Source organism: Odocoileus virginianus, chromosome 3, assembly GCF_023699985.2.
Source record: "Odocoileus virginianus isolate 20LAN1187 ecotype Illinois chromosome 3, Ovbor_1.2, whole genome shotgun sequence".
NCBI lineage: Eukaryota > Metazoa > Chordata > Mammalia > Artiodactyla > Cervidae > Odocoileus > Odocoileus virginianus.
Window position 1 is genome coordinate 29,024,158 of NC_069676.1, and position 26,743 is coordinate 29,050,900.

General features: G+C 37.3%; 1 protein-coding gene across 2 annotated transcripts in view; it reads right to left on the bottom strand.

Moving 5' to 3' along the window:
- Positions 1-8,629, bottom strand: part of SRFBP1 (serum response factor binding protein 1) — a 62,419-nt gene extending 53,790 nt beyond the window's left edge. For both annotated transcript variants that reach the window (XM_020898968.2, XM_020898967.2), the window contains exon 1: positions 8,445-8,629. In XM_020898968.2, the coding sequence (XP_020754627.2) occupies positions 8,445-8,480 (36 nt within the window). In that variant the 5' untranslated portion in view covers positions 8,481-8,629. The remainder of the gene's footprint in view (positions 1-8,444) is intronic.
- Positions 8,630-26,743: the final 18,114 nt, after the last annotated feature.

Here is a 26,743-nt window from a genome sequence, read left to right on the forward strand (position 1 = left end):
TAAAACTCCAATTTAAGAAGCACTATGTTTGTCATTACTGCATAAGGGAATTCTGAAAAGCAAAGGGAATGCTTCATGTGCTTAGTTTCATGCCGATGCCAAAAAATGCTTTTTTAGCTTATTAACTTTTTCAGTTATTTGGTAAGTATAGTATACTAAAAAATATATATATATTCACTTCATATAAAAATGAAATTATTACTTTTATTTCCTCACAGTTTGTCTCACTTAGCTTTCTAAAAGCATTTAAATTTATTTTTACACAGCTGACAAACAGCTACCAGTAGCCCTTGACTTAGAATTTAAAAGGTTGCCAATTCACTTGTCAGCCAGGAATCATGAAGCTGGTTGACAGGTATCCCAGACATCAACAGATAGTCCTAAAACACTCAGCACTGTCAGAAGGCCAATGTACTGCTTTAGGGCAACACACTTTGGTGAATTCTTTAACCAAAAGCAAACATAACTGTGATTGTTACAAATGTGAAAAGAGTATAATACTGTTCGGGAGGAAAAAAAGGAAAGAGAAATAAAGTGAGAAAGGACAAAACAGGAATAATAATGAAATGTGCTGACAGGAAAGAGACACAATGAAAAAGAAGTAAAAGAGTGTGAAGTCAAAAACTGAAGGACAAAACTCTGGAGTTCATCATTACCAAGACTGGCAAGCCCACACTGAGTGCTTCTAAGCTGCGAAAGAATGCCTTCAGTAACTGCAAGAGCACAAGAGCTGACACGCAAACATCCACATCCGCAGAAAACACACGCACTCAAAGTGAGGTATCACCTAGAACCTAGGCACAGAGACGCCCTCATTAACCTGGTGAAATCTGAACATAGTAATGCAACCTGGATCAACCCTTATGCAGACAGTAGAAAAATTATGATAATTAAATGACAAGCTAATATACTTGCTTGGAAAAAGACCATGTGAACATATGGGCAAGACTCTGGAAAGGGAACCACAAAGAACAAAAGCTGGCAGTATCTGAATCAAGAAGATTCCAGAGAAAGGTTCCCCAGCTCAGAGCCTTGGGAACTCCAATTTGGACTGGAATAACTCAATTATGGGGATGCATGTTATCACAGCCCAACAACTAACTGAATCATGCAACTAAAACCCTTGCTGTGGTAAATGTAAATGTTACTTTGAAATGATTCCTAGTTGGCTATCTGCTAGTCAGTCAATTAGCCAACCTCTTTTGGTAATGCAGTAACTTCGCTATATATATATGAATTAGTGAAGTCACTCAATCATGTCTGACTCTTTGAGACCCCATGGGCAGTCTCCCCCATGGTCTGTAGCCTACCAGGCTCCTCCGTCCATGGGATTTTCCAGGCAAGAGTACTGGAGTGGGTTGCCATTTCCTTCTCAAGGGGATCTTCCTCACCCAGGGATCAAACCCAGGTCTCCCTCATTGCAGGAAGACGCTTAATCATCTGGGTCACCAGTGAAGCCCACATATCATACTGTACAAATGCAGTATCATACTATGTATCATTCTAAAAGTTACTTTTTCACCTAACAGTATTTTCAGAGTTTATCCATAATACATATAGATGTCTTGCGTTGATCTAAAATAGTACATTGCTTACACTTTGTTTACATAATATATGAATTAATTTATAACAAAAACACAGTTATTAGAAAACAATTATCAAAGATACAGCTGCTCTGGAGAATCTTGCAGTGCCAAGAAAAATCTGAGTATTCCTCTGTTTTGTAAGACACACTAAAACTTCTGTTTACTCATTACTTAGGGCTTCCCTGATAGCTCAGTTGGTAAAGAATCCACCTGCAATGCAGGAGACCCTGGTTCAATTCTTGGGTCAGGAAGATCTGCTGGAGAAGGGATAGGCTACCCACCCCAGTATTCTTGGGCTTTCCTTGTGGCTCAGCTGGTAAAGAATTCACCAGCAATGCAGGAGAACTGGGTTCGATCCCTGGGTTGGGAAGATCCCCTGGAGAAGGGAAAGGCTACCCATTCCAGTATTCTGACCTGGAGAATTCCACGGACTGTATAGTCTATGGGGTCGCAAAGAATCAGACACGACTTAGTGACTTTCACTTTCATTTTTCACCTGTCAGACTGGCAAAAACAAAATAATATAACACATTCTGCTTGTGAGACTTTGAGCAGGCACTCATGCATTCCTGGTCGGAATGCAAATTGGTATACTCCTTCTGGGGGAAACTGGCAATATCTAACAAAAATCCCACTTCCAGGAATCTGTCCAGAAGACATACCTCCAGCTATAGAAAAAGGCTATGCACAAGACTACTCAATGTGGCATTCTTACAAAATGTTGCATAAGAGAGAAAATACCGGATATAAACAAAGTTAGATCAACTCAGGGATCTATATATATTATGGATAAACTCTGAAAATACTATTAGGTGAAAAAGTTACTTTTAGAATGATACATAGTATGATACTGCATTTATACAGTACAATATCACACATGTTAAAGTGTAATACTATACACTGATTATGAATATGGGTATATGTTACAAAAATTATAAAATACAAATGAGAAAACACACAGAATGAGTAATGATTACTTCTAATGTAGACAGGAAGGTAGGTGGAATCAAACATTATGATATGGCAACATACTGATATTTGCTAAATATAGGAAGTAGATATTTTTTGTATCATTTTCCCATACATTTGAACTATTTCATAGTTAATAACATTAACTACAGCTTTATACAGAGGACTTCTAATTTGACCAACAGGATGATATCTTATTACTGAATTATATTTTATTTCTGATGAGCAACAATTAAAAATTCTAGAGTGCGTGGTGATTGTCTACATCTTAATCATGATTGAGTATATGCTGCCACCTAGCATAATTTCCTAGAACTGTTAAAGAAATGAACAGAAAATGATTCTCTTATGACTGACCCTAGTTTAGTATTTCAGTAAAGAATTATTTAAAAAGTATCACGTATTTAATTATGAAACTGGAGCTTTGCAACTTCAAAAATATATACAAAACCAGTTTTTGACAATAATCTTTGCAAATCAGCTTGTTCTCTGGCATTTTAGTTTCTACTATCTTAAAGGACATGGAAAGCAATTTTCTAATATACTCCTTGATAATCTGCTATCAAGAATAAAATAATGTCAGTTTCATATAGAAGCCCTTGGTCCTCCTGTGGAATTTAAGTACTTTACCAGATCAGAATGTTTCACCTTCTAATTTTCATTTTTATATATCATTTCAGCCTAAAGAAACAAATGACTAGAGAAAATCCAGCTCTAGATTCACAAATTCTTTATCCATTAAATGCCTTGGCACTACTGTTTTCAATTATACATCCCTTTTCTGGTTCTAATGGAAAAGGACAAAAAAGTTTACATTTAGCAGATTTCTCCCCCTCATTTGAACATAAAGTGATTCAAGTTGAGCTATTCATACTTTTATCTGCCCAGCATATAGTACTTATTATTACCCATACACAAGGAACTATGTTAAAGATTAGGGAAGCTACTATAATAAACCAGTTAAATATTCTCTCTTCAAAGTCCACATGAGTACTTTTGAAGATATGCAACAAATAATCATAAGATTAAGTAAAAAGTGATTATTTTATTGTTTTTTTTAAAGTCACGGTAGGAGCTTATATTATTTCAGAAGACTACATGTATTTTAAAAACCGAGAGTCAGGAAATATTCTGTAACTGTCAGCTGTCAGCCTTGGAAAATGATTGGGGGAGAAAAAAAGAATTAGGGCTGAATACATTGAAAGTTCGCATAATATAATAGTTGTGTCTGCAGTCAGGCTTTTATTTTCACAAAAGATATCATGGGAAATTAAATATGCTGTAAATTAGCTGGCCATGTAAGTTTTTAAAAGAAAAGACTAAAACTAAAAATTATGGAAAAAGGATTCCAATCAAATTAACCCCAGATATGAGTATCAATATTTCAAAGATAATACCAGAAATTTACAAATTTTTGCAAATATGACAAAACCTCTGCCCCCCAGAGACAGGCATAAGCGCAACAAATTGCACATAATTTCAGGCAGTTATATGACCCTGAAATCTTCCTGAATCTCAGTTATAGGAGAGCTAATTATTCAGTTATCAAGGATCAAAAAAACGATGTCTCAAGTTACTCAGTCAACACACAGGCACTGAGGATATGATGGTGAGCAAAGATTCAGTCAGGTTGAGGGCATAAGAAATCTCTTATGTTTACATGCCCCTCATGTTAAGCAATTCTTACAAATGCTAAAAACAAGTAAACAGTGCTACAAAAGCTCACAAAAGGAGTAAATGGAAGTCAAGAACCATTTCCCTGGTAAAGCAACAAAGAAATATAGAATGTACTGAGAGGAAAAGGGGCTATGGATAAAAGGAACGGCACATGGAAATAATCTGTGCACATGCTAGGGCTATGACTGACAGCGGGGAAAGCCAGTGTGGCTTAAGTACAGTGCCTGAGGCAGGTGAGGGATGTGGTGTAACACTGGAGAGACTGGCCTTCTTTAGATTGGTCTTGACCAAAAGCAACAGGAAACCACATCAATTTTAAGCAAGAAAACACATGATTATGCATGTTTTTAAGATCACACTCCATCTGTACTACAGAGATGAAATTAGAAGATGGGTCAAGTAGTTGGGAGGCAATGACAGTAGTTCTTCTGGGAGATATAACTTGGATTAGGATAGTGGGGATGAAGGAAAGTCTAGAGGGGTGGGATGGGGGGTGGGAGGGAGGCTCAAGAGGGAGGGAGCTGATTCTAGTTGTTGTATGGCAGAAACTAATACAACATTAAAAAGCAATTCTCCTCCAATTCAAAATAAATAAATTTTTTTTAAAAGGGGGAAAAAGTAATGGAAAGACATGAAAGAAAACAGTGAATTTGAACTCTTTTTCATATATATATTTTTCCTTAAAAAAGTTAATTCATTTATTTTAACCAATTTCCTATGAGATTATTTCTCTTAGTTTCCATTAAGCTATTTTATAGTAATGACATTAGCCATTTATCTCTCATATCTGCTGTATTTTTCTTCTAACTGGTTGCCTCATTTCTTCCCCCTGGGTTTTTGAATTTTTATGTAAGCAATATGTTTTTCCCTTTGTAGTCATTCTCCTACTAATTTTAAATTATAACACTTTTCTTCCACCATCACCACTTTCTTTTCTCTTTTTTCCCCTACTTTCATATTATAACATGTAAGATTTACTTCAGCATGGGATGTATAAACTTCCTAATTTGATTAGTTCATTCAATCATTCAGCAAACATTCATAAACCACACATGGCGCAGGTGATAGACCCACACACAAAACGAGAGAAACAGGTAAACAAATGCTTTCAGCGTAGAAAGAGTCCTGGTTGTATAAAGAATGGACACCTAGCTCATACAGAGATGAATTGGTGAGGACATCCTAAAGGTCAAATTTTAACTGTTCTGAAGAGGCCTGGAAACTGGCTAAAAGGAAAAAGAAACAACCTTAAGTGAAGAGTGGAGTAAATGACTGTCACCACTCTTCAGAATAATTTCAAAATCAAATGGGAAACTCACTAGTATCTGCAGTGAATTTCCAAGGACATCACTCTGATTAAGGGCTCTTATACCTCACCCGTAATCTAACAGGAAAAAAGACCACCAAATGCTTTCTGTAACTAGCATGAGTTTAACGTATGGGTATTAATGTAAACCAAATACCTTCAAGAGTTCTCTTCAATATACCCTGTTGTTTACTGTCAAGTGAAGTCCAGACTTATTAACCTGGCAGTAAGACAGTAATGTGGGCCTTAGGAAGCATCACTGCAAACAAAGCTAGTGGAGGTGATAGAATTCCAGTTGAGCTATTTCAAATCCTAGAAGATGAAGCTGTTGCACTCAACAGGCCAGCAAATTTAGAAAACTCAGCAGTGGCCACAGGACTGGAAAAGGTCAGTTTTCATTGGAATCCCAAAGAAAGGCAATGCTCAAACTACTGCTCAATTGTACTTATCTCACATGCTAGCAAAGTAATGCTTAAAATTCTCCAGGTCAGAAATGAACAGCAGCACATGAACCGTGAACTTGCAGATGTTCAAGCTGGATTCAGGAAGAGGAACCCGAGATCAAACTGCCAACATCCGCTGGGTCATAGAAAAAGCAAGAGAGTTCCAGAAAAACATCTACTTCTGCTTTATTGACTATGCCAAAGATTTTGACTCTGTGGATCACAACAAACTGTGGAAAATTCTTCAAGAGAGGGGAATACCGGACCACCTGATTTGCCTCCTGAGAAATCTGGAGGTCAGGAAGCAACAGTTAGAACTGGACATGGAACAACAAACTGGTTCCAAATAGGAAAAGGGGTATGTCAAGGCTGTATACTATCACCCTGCTTATTTAACTTATATGCAGAGTACATCATGAGAAATGCTGGGCTGGATGAAGCACAAGCTGGAGTCAAGATTGCCGGGAGAAATATCAACAACCTCAGATATGCAGATGACACCACCCTTATGGCAGAAAGCAAAGAACTAAAGAGCCTTTTGATGAAAGTCAAAGAGCAGAGTGAAAAAGTTAACTTAAAACTCAACATTCAGAAAAATAAGATCATGGCATCTGGTCCCATCATTTCATGACAAATAGATGGGGAAACAATGGCATCAGTGGCTGACTTTATTTTTCTGGGCTCCAAAATCACTGAAGATGGTGACTGCAGCCATGAAATTGAAAGACGCTTACTCCTTAGAAGAAAAGTTATGACCAAGCTAGACAGCATATTAAAAAGCAGAGACATTGCTTTGCCAACAAAGGTCCATCTATCTAGTCAAAGCTATGGTTTTTCCAGTAGTCATGTATGGATGTGAGAGCTGGACTATAAAGACAGCTGATCACCGAGTAATTGATGCTTTTGAACTGTGGTGCTGGAGAAGACTCTTGAGAGTCCCTTGGACTTCAAGGTCCAACCAGTCCATCCTAAAGGAAATCAGTCCTGAATATTCATTGGAAGGACTGATGCTATGCTGAAATTCCAATGCTTACGCCACCTAATGCAAAGAACTGACTCATCTGAAAAGACCCTGATGCTGGGAAAGACTGAAAGCAGGAGGAGAAGGTGAGGACAGAGGATGAGAGGGTTGGATGGCATCACCGACTCTATGGACATGAATTTGAGTCAACTCCGGGAGTTGGTGATGGACAAGGAAGCCTGGCATGCTTCAGTCCATGGGGTTGCAGAGTCTGACACGACTGAACAACTGAATTGAATTGAAGACAGTAATACACTAGCTTTATTTCCTACTTCATCTCACAAGTTCTCATCAATAGAGTGTTCTTTACTCCTGTATAACTCAAGGTGTTTCCCACTTCCAGTTTTTCTTCCCCCCATACTTGGAGAATTTAATATGCTTTATATAAAAACATAATTCTCAACCATTGCCATATTTATATTACCTTTTTTCTTTTAACACCAAAAATATTCTTTCTTCGCCTATGTGTCCCTCTAGCTAGAATGCCTTCTTTCCCCTTCATAGAATCACTAAATGCAATCTTGTGTAAGATCCTTAAAGATCAAGACCAAATATCACTCATTTCATTTTGCTTTCTTTGGAAACTTTTCTGCAGTAAGTATCTTTTTTTTCTGTAAGCATTATTCTGTATCATTGATGGATGCTGCTTACCCTTTCCTACCTGAATACAGGTTGCTTAAAAACAGAAAGTATGTCTAAAGAAATGTGTAATATGAAAAGTGACTTGCTCAGAGCAGACACATAACCACTGAATAAATACGAAGAACCTCCTTTGCTGGAGCTGCGAAGTTCTCAACTGACCCCCGCTTTCCAGCCTACTTCAAGTCTTCGATGACTTTTGAATTTCTTGAATAGAGCCAGAAGCTAGAAAGGGGATAATGACAGAAACGGTAAGCTAGTAAAATTAACCCGTAATGGTGGAGGTGATGAGGGCAATTGTCTGATAAGACTGGATTTAAGAGAGTTGAGATGAAAACTTGGGGGCAGTAAGTATTAAAATTTTGCTGCAAAGGGAAGCAGAGAAATGGAACAAAAGCCATAAGAAGAAATGAAATACTGAGAAAGCGTTCATCGTTATAAACGATACGGTCTCATTAAAGATGAGCAATTTCCTAGGAAAACCTAAAGCTCTCAACCTCTCAAGGAAAGTACTAACATGAGCTTCGTTTTACAGACGGTTACTGAACAGAGAAATTAAATGATCTTCCCAAGGTCCATGGAAAAAAATTCAAGACAACCGACGGCCAAAGACATTTCAGCCACCTAGAAACCAGGAGGTTGAAGAGTTGGGTTGGGAGTTAGGGCTGTCAGTCCTCAGAGTTCCGGAAAATTCGCGTTAGGCGCGCCTCCCACCTCGTCCCAGACCCTTCCAAAAGACGCAGAAAAGCCGTCCTGAGGCCCCTAAAGGTCAGCCCCACACGTTTCCAGACCTCAGTGCTCACCTCATTATTGAGGTTCAAAGTCCCCGGCTCGGCCATGGTAGCTCTTAGCAGAAGATCCGCCGCTGCCGCACGTGAACTGTAACTGCCGGAACGTTGTCACGCCCCCAACGGCGGCCTCAGCGGCCCAAAAGGCACCCGCCGTCTGCTCAAACCGACGCGTAAGTAAAAGGTATACCGACTTTGAGGGGAAGAGCGGAAGTGACGAAGTACAACTTCCTGCGTCGAGTGCGCCGTACCGGATTTCCGTGTGCAGGGCCCGGTGGCTGAGAGGGTGTCCTGCAAGTTATCGCATTCAGAAGTTTTTCAAGATGCTGATTTTCTTATACTCTTTTGCAGAATGGGTCCAGCTTTGTAAGAACCTTGTTTTTCTTGTTTCAATGGGAATGAAAGCCTTTCTGAAAGGATCACTTGAGCTACTAGTTTTGCCCCGAATTTTTACCTACCTTTTGTGAAGGTTTCTGCGCTTTTGACGTGCACTTTTGTTAGATTCACCTTTTTTCCTGTCCTCACTGTATAGCTAAAGCATGGCCATATTTTTCTGCACACCGAAAGAAGGTTTAAATTTATATAGAGAACATATAAGCAAAACCAAGATGTACATTTGCTGCTGCTTGTGAAAATGGCTGTTTTGAAGTGTAATATGCATGCAGAGAACCAAGAAGGAGTGAGTCGAATTAAATAACATTATTAATAGTTAACACCTGGTATTATTGAGCTTTATAAGGGGTCCAGTGCTGGGATAAACGCTTTGCGTGAATTATGTCTAAAATAGTAAAATCTAAAGAGATAGGAACTATTCTTATTTTACAGATTTGGAAACTAACTTTTGAGGAGCCAGTTATCTCACCAAGAGTTGCCCAGCTGGAACCCACCACTGCTACAGGACCCCAGGGCTGGTGACATAATTTGAGGGGCCCAGGGCAAAATGAAAATGCAGGACACCACTCCCTCCCCTCACCCCAATTCAAAAAGTGGGGGAAAGTTTCTTCTTTTCTTCTGTGGTGTCTTTTGACCTGTCATGTGCTTTTTATTTGGTGTTTAATGTGGTGTTCCCTCAAGCAACAGGGATGCCCTGGGGCTAGTGCACACCTTCCCAGATGCCTGGGACCCATTTTTGAGGACCCATGGAGGGCGTGCCTGTACTGGATCAGGATGGCAGCAATCGCTAGGCAAGAGATTGGGAAGTAGGAAGCCAGAGAATCTGAATGGGAGTATGTGGTAGGAAATACCACACTGATCTGAGACTAAGTTCTTGGCATATGTTCCATTGTCCCACTGGATTAACAAAACTCAATTCTCAAACTTATTAAGAATCTCAATACTGTAATGAAAGAAAATTTAAACCAGGCCCACTTCTGAGCTTCTGCCCAAGAAGAGGGTGCTGTGCAGAGTCTGTGCTTTTGACTCCTGATTCTGTATTCAGTTTACAACTTAGTCTTATCTTTGGATTGGTATTCTTTAATGTGTGATTTGGGCACAGTTGGATTAACGCCAACTTCCTGTTTGACTAGTGTTGCATAAAGGTAGTTTTTGTATTCACAAATCATATGCTGAAATTGTAATTATCTTCTTATTCAGCTAGTTCTTCTTATCAAAACTGATCTCCTGGAGTGAAGGGGCTTTTCACCCCAGTTGGGTAGTAGGCACTTCAGTCATAAAATATATAGGAAAGGAGATTTTAAATATAAATGTAGAGCTTTATGGAAAATCTGTCAGGAAAAAGGTGTTTTTAGTATGATTCCATAATGCTTTAAGATTATTTTTATTTACAGTTTTCTACTTTATTTTGAAATTTTTTATGTACTGTTTATTCTTTTATGTGATCTGTTCAGTTTAGTTCAGTCACTCAGTCCTGTCCAACTCTTTGTGACCCCATGGACTGCAGTACGCCAGGCCTCCCTGTCCATCACCAATGCCTGGGGTTTACTCAAACTCATATCCATCGGGTCAGTGATGCCATCCAACCATCTCATCCTCTGTCGTCCCCTTCTCCTCCTGCCCTCAATCTTTCCCAGCATCAGGGTCTTTTCCAATGACTCGGTTCTTCGCAGCAGGTGGCCAAAGTATTGGAGTTTTAGGTTCAGCATCAGTCCTTCCAGTGAATATTCAGGACTGATTTCCTTTAAGATGAACTGGTTGGATCTCTTTGCCGTCCAAGTGACTCTTCAAGAGTCTTCTCCAACACCACAGTTCAAAAGCATCAATTCTTTGGCACTCAACTTTCTTTATAGTCCAACTCTCACATCCATACATGACTACTGGAAAAACCATAGCCTTGACTAGATGGACCTTTGTTGACAAAGTAATGTCTCTGCTTTTTAATATGCTGTCTAGGTTGGTCATAACTTTTCTTCCAAGGAGTAACCATCTTTTAATTTCATGGCTAAGCACCACATGGTTAATTTTATATGATAAGCTCTCAGTAACCTTAGATATCATTTTTAAAGTGACTAGTAGTTTTCATTGTCCCTGATGTATCACCTCCCTATCTATCCATCTCTGTCTTTTGATGCTGCAATCTCGAAAATTTTGATTCTTTACAAAAGTGATTCTAGTAACTAATATGTCCTCTAGTAATAATAATGTATTAATATTTGTGTTAATCAGGCTACATGTTTCTCTGGAAAGCAGTACCTGCTCCTTTTATTCTTGAAGGACTGAGCTGGATCAGTTAAATGCCGTCAGAGATATGAAACAGCAACAGTATTACCATTAAAAGCAGCTGGTATGAGACCTCTTTTGTCTTTATTGCAGTGTTCCATTTAGTGGAAGTAAGGATTCCCAAGTGTGTACAATGGGGGCTCAAGTTTTTGAACTTGAAGTTTCTTAAGACTTTCTCAGATTCCACTGTATTTGTCTACTCAGGCTACAACAAAATACCACAGACTGGGTGACTTAAATAACAGAAACTTCTTTTCTTACATTTGCTAGAACTTCTAATATATTCTGGATCATTCCTGATTTTAATGGGAATAGCTTTCACATTTTACCATTTGAAGTGACTTTTTGTGTTTGTTGTGGTGAATAGTTTAGTAAAATTCAGGTAGTTTTCTTGTATTTGTCTAGGCTTTTTGTTGATATGTAGAAATGGTTGATGAAATTCATCATTTGCTTTTTCAATTTCTTTTGCTTTGATCATATAGTGTTTTTTTCCCTTTAAGTCATTTCCCCCACATATGTTCTAATTTTATTGTGGCCTTTAGAAAGGTATAGGTGTGGACCTTAGCATCAGGCCTGCCTGTATGTGGACCCTAGCAGTGGGCCTGCTCATCTGTGTCCCGTGCACAGCCCTCACTAGCCATCCTGCCTGTGGACCCTGCCAGTACGCCCACCCAGGATCTCTGGGCAGTTTGCCTGGTGAATGACTTTCCTGTGAAGCCAGATTGAAAAGTCTGTTAGAGGACAGTGCAAGGCTATTATGATAATGGAAATCAAGGAAACATGATAGCACCAAAGGAGCAAAATAAAGATCAAGTAACTGACCCTAAGGAAATGGTGACTAGCAATTTTCCTGACAAAGAATTCAAAATAATCATCTTATATTAACCTCAGTGAGCTAAAAGAGAACAGAGACATAAAACAAAATGGCATCAAGAAAACAATATATTAATAAAATGAGAAATTCAACATCCTTTCATGATAAAAACTCTCAACAAATTGGGTATAGCAGAAATGTACCTCAGCATAATAAAATCCATGTGTAACAAGCCCACAGCTAACAGCTAAAAGGTTGAAAACTTTTCCTCTGATGTCAGGAATGAGACAAGCCCACTCCCACCACTCCTATGCAACACAATACTGGAAATCCTAGTCAGAGCAATTTGGCAAGAAAAGGAAATAAAGGGCATCAAAAAGAAGAAGTAGAATGATTTCTGTTTGCAGATGACATCTTATGTGTGGAAACCTTGAAAATTCCACACACACAAAAACTGAACTAATAATACATTCTGTAAAGTTTCAGGACAAAAATCAACAAATAAAAATTGTGTTTCTGTACACTTAGAATGTTCTATCCCAAAAGCAAATTAAGAAAACAACCCCATTTAAAATAGCAGAAGAAAGAATAAGATATTTAAAATAAATGTAATTAAGGAGGTGTGAAACTTGTACACTAAAAAGTATAAAACACTGATGAAAGAAATTAAAGCAGGGCAAATAAATGAAAAGATGATCCTGTGTCTATGGACTGGAAAAATAAATACTGTTAAAATGCCCATACTACCCAAAGCAAATTCAATACTTTTAAATAGAAGTAGAAAAAAAAATCCTAAAATGCATATGGAATTATTAAAGACCCTAAATAACCAAAACAGTTTTGAGCAAGAATGATAAACCTGGAGGCATCACCCATCCTTTTCAAAATACGCTACAAAGCTACAGTAATCAACAGTATGGAAACAGTGTGGTAAAAACAGGTGCATGTGTATGTGTGTGTGCACACACACACACGGAACAGAATAAATATTCCAGGAATAAGCCCACACATATAAAGTCGATTAATTTTTTTTTTACAAAGATGCCAAGAATATACACTGGGGAAAATATTTAAAAAATAAAAACTCTCTTTTAAAACTCTCACAATAATTGGTGTTGTGAAAACTGTATGTCTACCTGCAAAAAAGACCTTAAACCACAAAACTCCTTAAACCAACAAAACATAAGGAAAAAGCTTCTTGACACTGGCCTTGGTAATGATTTATTGGATATGACACCTAAAAGTTCAGGGAAGTATAGATAAGTAGTATTACAGCAAACTAAAAAGCTGCAAAACAAAGGAAATCATCAAAATTAATAGGTAACTCACAAAATGGGCGGAGAGGGCAATAGCAACCCACTCCAGTACTCTTGCCTGGAAAATCCCATGGATGGAGGAGCCTGGTAGGATGCAGTCCATGGGGTCGCAAAGAGTCGGACACAACTGAGCGACTTCACTTTCACTTTTCACTTTCGTGCATTGGAGAAGGAAATGGCAACCCACTCCAGTGTTTTTGCCTGGAGGATCCCAAGGATGGCAGAGCCTGGTGGGCTGCCGTCTATGGGGTCGTACAGAGTCGGGACATGACTGAAGCAACTTAGCAGCAGCAGCACAAAATGGGAAAATTTCAGACCATACATCTGATAAAGGGTTAATATTTGAAAGTTATACGACTCGATACCAAAAGGAAAACAGCCCAAGTTAAAAAAAAAATGGGCAAAGGACCTGTACAGACATGTCTCTGAAAAAGACATACAAATAATAAGCATGTATGTGAAAATATGTTAACCATCAATAATCATACAGGAAACACAAATCCAAATCACAGTGAGATATCACCTTGCATCTGTTAGGATTTTTATAAACAAAAAACAAAAGATAACAAATATTGGTATTGATGTGTAGAAAAAGGAACCCTTGTACATTGTGGGGATGTAAATTGATGCAGGCAATGTTTACTGCAGCATTACTCACAGTTGCCAAGACAAGGAAGCAACTTAAATGTTCATCAGTGGATTACTGGAAAACGAAAATGCGATTCACACAAGCAGAAAGGTATTACTCAGGTTTTAAAAAGAAGGACATTCTGCCATTTGTAATAACATGGTTGAACCTGGAAGACATTATACTAAGTGAAATAAGCCAGACACAGAAAGACAAATAATACATCATTTCAGTTCAGTCACTCAGTTGTGTCCTACTCTTTGTGACCCCATGGACTGCAGCACACCAGGCTTCCCTGTCCCTCACGAGCTCCCAGAGCATGCTCAAACTCATGCCCATTGAGTCGGTGATGCCATCCCACCATCTCATCCTCTGTCATCCCCTTCTCCTCTTGCCTTCAATCTTTCCCAGCATCAGGGTCTTTTCAGATGAGTCAGTTCTTTCCATCAGGTGGTCAGTGTATTGGAGTTTTAGCTACAGTCCTTCCAATGAATATTCAGGACTGATTTCCATTAGGGTGGACTGGTTAGATCTCCTTGCAGTCCAAGGGACTCTCAAGAGTCTTCTCCAACACCACAGTTCAAAAGCATGAATTCTTTGGCACTCAGCTTTCTTTATAGTCCAACTGTCATATCCATACATGACAACTGGAAGAACCATAGCTTTGAGCAGATGGACCTTTGTCAGCAAAGTAATGTCTCTGCTTTTTACTATGCTGTCTAGGTTGGTCATAACTTTCCTTCCAAGGAGTAAGCGTCTTTTAATTTCATGGCTGCAATCCCCATCTACAGTGATTTTGGAGCCCCCCCAAAATAAACTCTCTCACTGTTTCCATTTTTCCCCTATCTATTTGCCATGAAATGATGGGACCAGATGCCATGATCTTAGTTTTTTTAATGTTGAGTTTTAAGCGAGCTTTTCACTCCCCTCTTTCATTTTCAGCAAAAGGCTTTTTAGTTCTTCTTCCTCACTTTCTGCCATAAGGGTGATTTCATTTATGTATCAGAGGTTATTGATATTTCTCCCGGCAATCTTGATTCCAGCCTGTGCTTCATCCAGCCCAGCGTTTCTCATGGTGTACTCTGCATATAAGTTAAATAAGCAGGATGACAATATACAGCCTTGACATAGTCCTTTCCTGATTTGGAACCAGTCTGTTGTTCCATGTCTAGTTCTAACTGATGCTTCATGTTCTGTGTACAGATTTCTCAGGAGGCAAGCAAGGTGATCTGGTATTCCCATCTCTTGAAGAATTTTCCACAGTTTATTGTGATCCACACAGTCAAAGGCTTTGGCATAGTCAATAAGGCAGAAGTAGATGTTTTTCTGGGACTCTCTTGCTTTTTCTATGATCCAAAGTATGTTGGCAATTTAATCTCTGGTTCCTCTGCCTTTTCTAAACCTAGCTTGAACATCTGGAAGTTAACACTACATATTATTACTTATATAAGGAATTTAAAACTGTAAGACTCATAGAATCAGAGTAGAATCATGATTTCCAGAGGCTGGAGGGAGGGAAAAGTGGGAAAGTATTAGTCAAAAGGCACAAAGTTTTAGTTATACAAAATAAATAGGTGCTATGGATTTACTATACAGCATAGTTCTTATAGTTAACAATACATTATTGTATGCTTAAAATTTTCCAAGAGGATGAATCTTGAAAACATTTTAGTGTTTTTATCATCAGAAAAATAATAAAAAGGGCAGGAGGAAACAGTTGGAGGTGATGGATATGCTAATGGCATAGATTATGTTGATGGTTTCACAGTATATATGTCTCTCCAAAGTCATCAAGTTGTACATATTAATTATTTACAGCTTTTTGTATGTCAATTATGCCTCAATAATTTTTTTTTAAAGAAAAGACATCTGGGGGGGTTAATAAAAAAATAAAGAGAAATGCTACCCCTTTCTCTCATTTGAATAAGTGGATAAAGAGAACTTACTATTGACAAACCTGTCATTTTTTGAGAGCATGTTGTTTACAATGTTTAGTACTTGAACTATTATTATTAATTCACCTCACAACAGATTCCAACACAACTGAGTATTTCAATCCCAGGTAAGAACCACTGCATTAAGTTTCTCAGTTATTCTGGCTCTGCACTTTCAATCCTCTATCCCCTGGATGGCAGTGTTGTTCTCCAAATTTCACATTACAATAGAAATTTGACATCTTAAAGAAAGCCATCTGAATGAATGGCTTATGATGATAGCATTTTTTACTTAAAAGGAAAAGAGATGGATCCCTCAGATTTTATATTTTTAATGCTTAAGATTAACCCCTCTGGTATCAATTTTTTACTTGAAGTGAATTACCAAACAATAATAAATGCTCAAATTGAGCCACTAATGGATGTATTTAATTCAGTGTTTTATATACTTAACATACTGAAGAGACAAGTCATTGGCAAGTCACTAGACTAATATATTTACTAAGTCAATCCTCTAGTCTAACAGATTTTTTTTTTGCCTAAATTGCATGTCAGTGTTTATGGGGTGTTTTGGTTAGATTTATTACTTTATATCTCTGGGAAATTTAAAGAAAATTTCTGTTGTAGGAATTTTAGGTCTTAGACAATTTTGAAATAGCTAGTTAATATTATGTAGTCAAGTTTTACAAAATCTGAAGGGACGGAGTTGACATTTAGCAGTTTAGCACTTTGTCTAAGAGCTTTGGCTGTGGAAATCAGACTGATACCAAATTCTAATTCTGTCTTTTAGTAGTTATATGCCCTTGGGCAACTTATATCAGCTCTCTGTGACAAGATTTCTTTATTTATAAAAATGGGAATGATAATTACCCTCATAAGATTGTTGTGATGTTTAAATGAAAACACAATCTAGAGTTGAATATTAACCTCTCAATAATTTAGTCTGCTATTATTTTCCATCATCTAAATTGATCTTGACAGTGACTTTGGGAGATAGGCTTTGGTACATATGAAGGGTGCATGTCTTATGAATACAAATATGCATGAGGTCAAAGAGATAATAAGAGGGCAGTCCAAGTATCTTGACATAAAATTGATCATGGCAGTTTTACAACAACTGTATATGACTGTATAAATTACATTAATAATTTATGACTACTATTCTTTCCCATTCACCTAATTGTTTATTGATTTTTCAGCAATTAATGAATGAGCTAAGGTATTTTATAAACTATAAGTCAACATATATATGATTTATTTATTTTAATCATTACCAATTAGTCCAAGACAGGCTCAAAGATTATGCAACAAAACCTATAATAATTTAAGCTAAGTTTAGAAAGCATTAGAGTTTCCAAAAACATTATTGGGCAGACATAGAAACTAAAACTTTTAAAGTTTTTTAAATATGTTCAGTTCAGTTCAGTTCAGTCGCTCAGTCGTGTCTGACTCTTTGCGACCCCATGAATTGCAGCACGCCAGGCCTCCCTGTCCATCACCAACTCCAGGAATTTACTCAAACTCATGCCCATCGAGTCGGTGATGCCGTCCAGCCATCTCATCCTCTGTCGTCCCCTTCTCCTCCTGCCCCCAATCCCTCCCAGCATCGGGGTCTTTTCCAATGAGTCAGCTCTTCGCATGAGGTGGCCAAAATATTGGAGTTTCAGCTTCAGTGTCAGTCCTTCCAATGAACACCCAGGACTGATCTCCTTTAGGATGGACTGGTTGGATCTCCTTGCAGTCCTAGGGACTCTCAAGAGTCTTCTCCAACACCACAGTTCAAAAGCATCAATTTTTTGGTGCTCAGCTTTCTTCATAGTCCAACTCTCACATCCATACATGATCACTGGAAAAACTACAGCCTTGACCAGATGGACCTTTGTTGGCAAAGTAATGTCTCTGCTTTTTAATATGCTATCCAAGTTGGTCATAACTTTCCTTCCAAGGAGTAAGCGTCTTTTAATTTCGTGGCTTCAGTCACCATCTGCATTGATTTTGGAGCCCCAAAAAATAAAGTCTGACACTGTTTCCACTGTTTCCCCATCTATTTCCCATGAAGTGATGGGACCAGATGCAATGATCTTAGTTTTCTGAATGTTGAGCTTTAAGCCAACTTTTTCACACTCCTCCTTCACTTTGATCAAGAGGCTCTTTAGTTCCTCTTCACTTTCTGCCATAAGGGTGGTGTCATCTGCATATCTGAGGTTACTGATATTTCTCCCAGCAATCTTGATTCCAGCTTGTGCTTCTTCCAGCCCAGCGTTTCTCATGATGTACTCTGCATATAAGTTAAATAAGCAGGGTGACAATATGCAGCCTTGACGTACTCCTTTTCCTATTTATGTTAGGTTGGTGCAAAAATAATTGTGGTTTTTGTGTTGTTGAAATTTGCCATTTGATGTTGAAATATTCTAAATAAATGTGGTTATGTTATTCATCACTTTAATGTGCATTTCTTACTTTATGTTTTTTAACTAATGACTTATTACTTGCTGCTTGTTTTAGACTATGGAAATGATGTTAGACAAAAAGCAGATTTGAACAAGTTTCTTACTTAAGTTCAAACTGGATCATAAAGCAGCAGAGACAACTCGTACATCAACAAAACATTTGGCCCGGGAACTATTAATGAATATACAGTACAGTGATGGTTCAAGAAGTTCTGCCAAGGAAACAAGAGCTTTGAAGATGAGGAGCATAGAGTCTGGCCCTCGGAAGGTGACAATAATTGAGAGCCATTATCAAAGCTGATTCTCTTAAACTACACGAGATGTTGCTGAAGAACTCAATGTCGACCTTTAAGGTCATTTGGCATTTGAAGTAAATTGGAAAGGTGAAAAAGCTTGGTAAGTGGGTGCCTCATGACCTGACCACAAAAAAAAAAAAAAAAAAAAAAAAATCATTGTTTTGAAGTGTTGTCTTATTCTATGCAACAACCATGAAACATTTCTTGATTGGATTGTGACATGAGATGTAAAGTGGATTGTATACAACAACCAGTGATGACCAGCTCAACTCAGTGGTTGGAATGAAAAGTTCCAAAGCACTTTCCAAAGCCAGAGTGAAGTGAAGTCACTCAGTCATGTCTGATTCTTTGAGACCCCATGGACTGCAGCCCACCAGGCTCCTCCATCCATGGGATTCTCCAGGCAAGAATACTGGAGTGGGTTGCCATTTCCTTCTCCAGGGGATCTTCCCAACCCAGGGATCGAATCCAGGCCTCCCGCATTGCAGGCAGATGCTTTAACCTCTGAGCCACCAGGGAAGCCCCAACTTGCCCCCAAAGAAGGTCATGGTAACTGTTTGGTGGTCTGTTGCTGGTCTGATCCACTACAGTTTTCTGAATGCTGGCAAAACCATTATATCTGAGAAGTATGCTCAGCAGATGGATGAGATGCATTGAAAATTTCAACACACTGGTAAACAGAAAGGGCACAGTTCTTCATGTCAACACCCAGCCGCATATTGCACAATCAGCTCTTAAAAAGTTTAATGAATTGGGATGCAAAGTTTTGCCTCATCCACCAGATTCTCAGGACTGTCCTCTCACCAACTGACTACCACTTCTTCAAGCATCTCGACAACGTTTTGCAGGTAAAATGCTTCCATAATGAGTAAGGGGCAGAAAATGCTTTTCAGGAGTTTGTCAAATCATGTATTTTGTTGTGGTTCAGTCACTAAGTTGTGTCCAACTCTTTGCAAACCCATGGCCTGCAGCACACCAGGTTTCCCTGTCCTTCACTATCTCCTGGAGTTTGCTCAAACTCTTGTCTATTGAGTCAGTGATGCTATCCAACCATCTCATCCTCTGTCACATTCTTTTCCTCCTGCCTTCAATCTTTCCCAGTCTTTTCCAGTGAGTCGACTGTTTGCATCAGGTGGATGAAGTAGGGAGCTTCAGCCTCAGCATCAGTCCTTCCAATGAATATTCCAATCCTTTAGGATTGACTGTCTCCTTGTTCTCCAAGAGAGTCCCAAGAGGCTTCTCCAGCACTGCAATGAAAAAATATCACTTCTTCAGCATTCAGCCCTCTTTATGGTCCAACTCTCACATCTGTACATGACTACTGGAAAAACCATAGCTTTAAGTATACTAACCTTTGTTGGCAAAATGACCCTCTGCTTTTTTGTTTCTTTTTAAAATATTTTATTTTTAATTGGAGGATAATTGCTTTATAAGATTGTGTTGGTTTCTGCCATACATCAACATGAATCAGCCATAGGTGTACATATGTACCTTCCCTCTTGAACCTAACTCCCACCTCCCACCCTATCCCATCCCTCTAGGTTGTCACCAAGTTTGAGCTCCTTGCATCATAGAGCAAATTCCCGTTGGCTATCTATGTTATATGTAATGTATATGTTTCTACTTTTGAACACACTGTCTAGGTTTGTCATAGCTTTCTTTCCAAGGAGCAAGCATCTTTTAATTTCATGACTGCAGTCACTGTCCACCGTGATTTTGGAGCCCAAGAAAATAAAAATTTTTCACTGCTTCCACTTTTTCCCGGTCTGTAGTATTTGCCACGAAGTGATGGGACTGGATGCTATGGTTTTAGTTTTTTTAATGTTGCGTTTCAAGCCAGCTTTTTCACTCTCCTCTTTCTGCACTACTTAACTCTAATGCAATTTTCTCCTCAGAAACTGGGGTAATCTCAGATTTGGGTTAGTCATATTCCTCAGTTTTTATACATTTTCATCATTGGTCAGGACAAAATTTCTTATTTGAGTTATGTATTTCCTTTACCCACTCCTACTTCCACCCTCCACCCTGGTAGGTAAGTATTCTATTGTATTTAATATGTATCTTTTTAGAAGGAGTAGGTGTGTTTCCATACAAAATATGTATTATCTTATAAATTAAAACATTTTAATTCTCTTTTAAAATCTTCACTGTCCACCATACAGGTCAAAGAGAAGATCAAAAACATAAATAATAGTATGATGTAGTTAAAAAAAATAGAAAAGGTTGAGTTTCGAGTATCTATTACCTTTGTTGCTAATATAGTTTATTTCATAATAAATTTACATAAATTAAATTTTAATAATGGTTATGTTTTGAAACATTATATTCTTGCTTTTTTTTCCTTTTCCTTTTTTGGTGTATGTTTACTCTTTGAGGAATATCATCTGCCCCCAATGTTTTACCTTTCTTTTGAAACATTTCCCAAGTAATGTTCTACACAATATTTCACAGTATTAGGTCTAGGTAGAAAAATGGTCTATATTCAAATACATTTAGAATTTTCTATATGATTTATAATGTAAAGTAACATTCATAATGTAAACCAAATTCTATAATTCTGAAGTAATGAACCTCTCAACCATGTTTCAACTAACCTTTTCCAAACTCATTGGAGTGTAGATCACTGTGCATTTACCAAAGCTGCTAGAACTGTATATATGAGTTTCATAAATATTGGCATAAAAGTTGATAACTTTCCAATATATGTACCCAGTCTTTCCTTTTATCTGATGAATTTTCAACTGTCTCTTACATCCCCAGAAGTTTATATAGTCTGATATTAGCAATGATATGAAGCCAAAGACTACCGACATACACTTGCAGTTAAATGAGTTAAATTTATTACTGGTTACAGCGAGGGAAAATGCAAAACATAGTAAAATAGGATGTGTCACAAAGAGTATGTTAGAACTTGTAAGATTTTAATATAGTCTGAGTAATTTTGAAGAGTATCTAAGGAAGTAGAGGCTAGCTCTAGATTGGGTGCTGCCAGAAACAAAGAGCAAATCTATGAATGAGTATCTCAATAAATTTTTTGTGTCAGAGGGCTGGATAGAGTGAGAATAAAGCTATAATTGGTAAAGGAGTAACAGTCACTTATTTTAGCTGAGGGAGGGAAATATTTGGTATTTTGTGGATTTCCCAATAATCATCTTTTTGTCTTATTTAGTCATGGTTACAGTTATTTGTGTTTGATGTTCATGTTTGGTGAGGTTGTTTATGTCCAAGAGCAGAACACCATGGTTTAACTGTTAGCATCATAAGGACTTGTAGTAACACTGAGGCCTACCTGTGAGTTTCAGAACAGGTCTCTAATATCAGGAGCTGTTTTGTCCTTCCTTAAATCCTTTACAATACTTGTTCTTTGTTTTGTATTATTTACTAGCATAACCTTAGTCATCCAAACAAGAAATATATGTTTAATGTTCATCTCTCATATTCCTGACCCTTTGTAAGTGAAAGTGAAAGTGTTGGTCACTTAGTCTTGTCTGACTCTTTGTGACCCCATGGACTGTGTAGCCCACCAGGCTCCTCTGTCCATGGAATTCTCCAGGCAAGAATAATGGAGTGGGTTGCTAATCTCCTGACATTTTAGAGGATTATTAACCACCAATTTCAATCCTAAGTACCCATGAAATGTTTTTCAAAATCATTCCTGTACCTCTTATTTCAATATCTAGATTCAGGCCCTCATTATTTCTTACCTGAAGAGTTGCAGTTGCCAACAAACAGATCTTTCTGATTCTGTTTTATAGCCAATCATGTTATCCTTTCACTATTGTCAAAGATTTCTTCCTAAAACATAAGTAAGATCATGTCCTTCCTCCATTTTACAACCTTAATGACTCACTTTATCTACACATTTTGCTATTCATTGTATAAGTACCTACCCTGCTATTTATTTAAGGTCCTTGACAATTTGATATATCTTAACTTTACAGTCTCACTTCACACACAGTCCTGTCACCATATATGGTCTGTGTCCTAAAATTCATTCAATAAATATTTGTTGAAATTGTTTATGATGTGTTTTCTTTGGGTCACGTTATTCATCTAAATAAGTTTTAAAATTATATGGCAATTAGTGTGCTTGTTTAATATCTCTCTCCATACTAAACTTCAGTTCAGAGTCAGCAGGTACCATATTTCGTTTTTCTCACTACTTCATTCTCCACCATCAAGCAGAATATTCAGGCTGCTAACACAGACTACTTAGTTATATATATAACAGGTGCAGGATTGAACTGAGTAGTACCTGGTTAAGTTCAAAATATTTTGAATTGGAAATATTCAAAGTCAGGCTTTCTTAATATCCAACTATGATTAATAGTTGAAGATGGATAAAAGATTGAGCAATGAATTAAATGAATCCTTGTAAAAGTACACAATGTAGCTAATATAAAATGACAATAGTTAGACCACCTTTCTGAATCAATGTTAACATAGATCTGAAAATAAGAATTCTAAATTGTTGTGCTGAGACTTTTTCAAGGTTGAGAAGCTAAAATTTGATGACATTACATCCTGCCAAGAGAATATTTAAGTAGACTTAAGGTCTATGAAATAAGAGTCAGAATGATTCTATATGTCTAGTACTAATACTAAAACCAGAATCCTTACCTGTAAAACTAGGGTAGAGCTCTAGTAATGCTCCATGTAGATTATCTTAATTCCATAAGATAAAAGATACAGCAAATTCTCCCTCACCTCAAACGCCTTAGAAGTCCATCTCCAACTTATTGCAAGAAGCAGTGGCAGTTTTTTCACTTAACATCATTATGTTCTCCTTAATCTAAAAGATACATTGACCAATGATAATGTGTTCCCTACTTTATATTTCTGCTTCTCTTGTTTAAAAGACCAAATCTGGTCCCATGAAACATCACAGTAGATCCTTGAGGTGTTCAGAATATATTGAGTTATTTCTTGAGCCATCAACCTCTTTTTACTCAATATTGCCTTTCTCTATACCTTGGGTCTAATTGGTCTCGCCTTTTTAATCCTTTAAAGTTTTCATTGCTGAACTTTCCAGTTTGTCTACATCTTTCAGTGTACAATATCCTATATGGATAATTCCATAATAACTGACAGAGACTGAGAATTTGTTCTGTTACTTTTTTTCCTCATCTGATATTGTAGAAGAATCACTGATGTTTTAAGCTTAGGAAACTAAAAATATATTCAGTCACCTGAGTATAGATTCTGTTAAGCTTCCTTTACAGATAGGCTAGCCACCTTATCAATTTGTGACCAAAAGGTCATAAGTGAAAAGTGGTTTGTATGGCTCATGTTGAAGTGAATGTGTCTATTTCTCTGTCTCCTTTACTGGGATGTTGACATAATGTTGACACAATGGCAGGAACTCCAGCAATATTTAAAAACATAAATGAAGGCTACATAAAATAATGATGAAGTCAAAATTTGGAGGAATTTGGGTCCTTGATTGCTTCATTGAACTGACATAGCCCAAGATAGGGATATTCCTAGAGTGAAAAGAATTATAAGACAAAATTTGTGTGTTTGAGCCACTTAAATTTGGATTTTTTTTTTGTAACATGAGGGTGAACTTAATTTTATCTGATATAATAATAATGGTAACCACACTTTTAAGAAATTTCATTTGATTTAGCTACCCATTTGTCACTTTTCTTCCCATACATTGCCTATCAATATCTATCCAAAAGAACTCAATGCAGTGTGGTGGGATATTATAAAACATCAAAATTACATAGAATTAATATGAGTATCTACCTCCTTTTTTAATCTCCTGTAATACTTTCATCTGAACCCTGAAAACTTCTTATCTTCCCTTTCAAAAGGACAGGAACTACTCAGAATAGAGCATAAAGGCTAGAGAAAGTATTAAAATAGCAAACAAATGAAAAGAATTTTTATAAAAAAATAACAGCCACTGGCCAAAGCAGAGTTTAGAAATCTTAGGATATACAGATCTAATGTTAGGTTTCTTACTTACATAAGCTGAATAAAGTGTATGGGCAGAGGAGAGGGAGAGTTGAAAGAACCAGGGGGTTAAAGAGAATGTGCTGGAGAAACCTCTGCCAGAGTTACAAAAAACTATTTCTTCATTACCAAAAGCCAGCTTTAGCTTATGGAATATTAGGTTTCAGTTAAAACTTGATTGTGCCAGTCTCACATCTCTATCCAATACATCCTTTAAAGGCAATCCTCTCTCTGATGGCTCAGGACGACTGAAAGCCTCTGCAAATGTATAATGAGAGACCCGGACCCTGAGGTTTGAAATGTAACATGAAAGTAATCCTTCCCTCTGTTCAAGGTAAGACAGATGAAAACAGTTTGAAATTGCACACAAAGTGGAGCTTCTTTGAAGTTTACAAATATACAATTAGTTGCAGGATAAATATATAAAGTCAATAAGGCAAATGGAAAAGAAATGGAAGAAAATAAGACAGAAGCAGAACATTGGTTATATTCTAAATGGATGCCACATTTTTTAGGGATAAGCCATGAGTTAAAACCTAAGATTATAGTGCTAATATACACAGAGAAATACAGTAATTTTGATGTTTTAAAAGTTCGTAGCATAAAATATGTCTTGTTGCTTAGAAATATCTGTTGTTTAGTCACTAAATCATGTCCAGCTCTTTGTGACCCTGTGGACTGTGGTAGTTCAGGTTCCTCTGTCCTCCACTGTCTCCCAGAGTTTGCTCAAACTCGTGTCCATTGAGTCAGTGATGCCATCCAACTATACAAACTAATACTCATACAAAGATAACAGAGAACAAGCTTAGCTTGCTCTTCCTCCCCGAAGCCATCATGTCAATGAAGATGTTCTCAAAATTTTTATAGTGAACATTATCATTTTTCCTGTTGTTTACTATTTATCTGTTCTTAGAGTCTTTATATTTTGTGTTCTACAACTGAAGGGAATTGAAAGTTTCAATTCATCAAAGTATTTTTTCCAAAATATTAAAGATTAAGTTAAAAAAAGTGGGGAGAGGAAAGTTCATCTTCCAGCCTTGAGAAACTAACAGGATCTGATATTGCTTTTAGATGTAAAGAACTAGAAAACTGTGTGCAATATATTAAATTATATACATAACTCATATATAATTTTGGTACATTGAACAATAGGAGCACAGGACTGTAATCCCTGAAAGAAAGTAAACAAATGAATATACACTTAATTTGTTATTTTATGCTCTCAGAGTCAGTATTAATTACACTTCTGAACAACAAGATCAAGACATATTTTATGTTGTGAATATTTTGAGTTTTAAAATTATTTTATTGTGTCTTTTATAGTAGAAAAATCACATCTAAATATCATAGTATCATTTAATCTGTCCTCTAACTCTTATATTTCTTATAATTTGGTACTTAGATCTGGAGGATAAATAGAACTTTTATTTTTCTTAAAGATACTTCATTTGTAATAATGTGTACCTCCACAAGAAGTCAAGGATATTTGACTCCTGTGACATAATGTAGCTATTATCATCATTGATTACTAGTTCAGTTAATTTCCTAATGGCTCCAAAACAGTGATATTTTAATTTCATGGTTAGTTTATTTAGGAGTTTTCTTACTTCTATAAAAAGAAGCTTCCTTTTGAATTATTTAATCATCACAGTCATATAGGAAAGACAAGGTAAATACTTGCTAAACTTTTTCAATTTTAAAAATGAATTGATTTCCCAGCATGCTCAAAAAATTGACTAAAGAATTTTCTGGGGTTTTGTTTGTTTGGTTTTTTTAAGTGCTTGTTTTAGAAAATAAGTACCAATTTTGGGCAAAAAGATTTACCTCATTGGGGTAATTTTCTTTAAAATATGTGTGTATTTATTTGATTTTGACTGAGTTGGGTTTTCCTTTCTACACGCAGGCTTTCTCTAGTTGGTGAGCGGGGGCTACTCTTTGTTGTAGTGTGTGGGCTTTTCATTGTTGTGGCTTCTCTTGTTGTGGAGCACAGGCTCTAGGGTGGATGGGATTCAGTAGTTGCAGAGTGTGGGCTTGGTCGTTGTGGGATATGGGCTTTGTTGCCCGGTGTCATGTGGGATCTTCCTGGATCTGGTGTCCCCTGAATTGCAAGGAGGATTCTTAACCACTGGACTACCAGGGAAGCCCTCACTGGGGTCTTAATCATAAGACCAATTGGTGACCAGATGGTCAGGAAATAAGTTGAGGTAGATGCCATTATTTGCTATTGCTATCAGAAGTT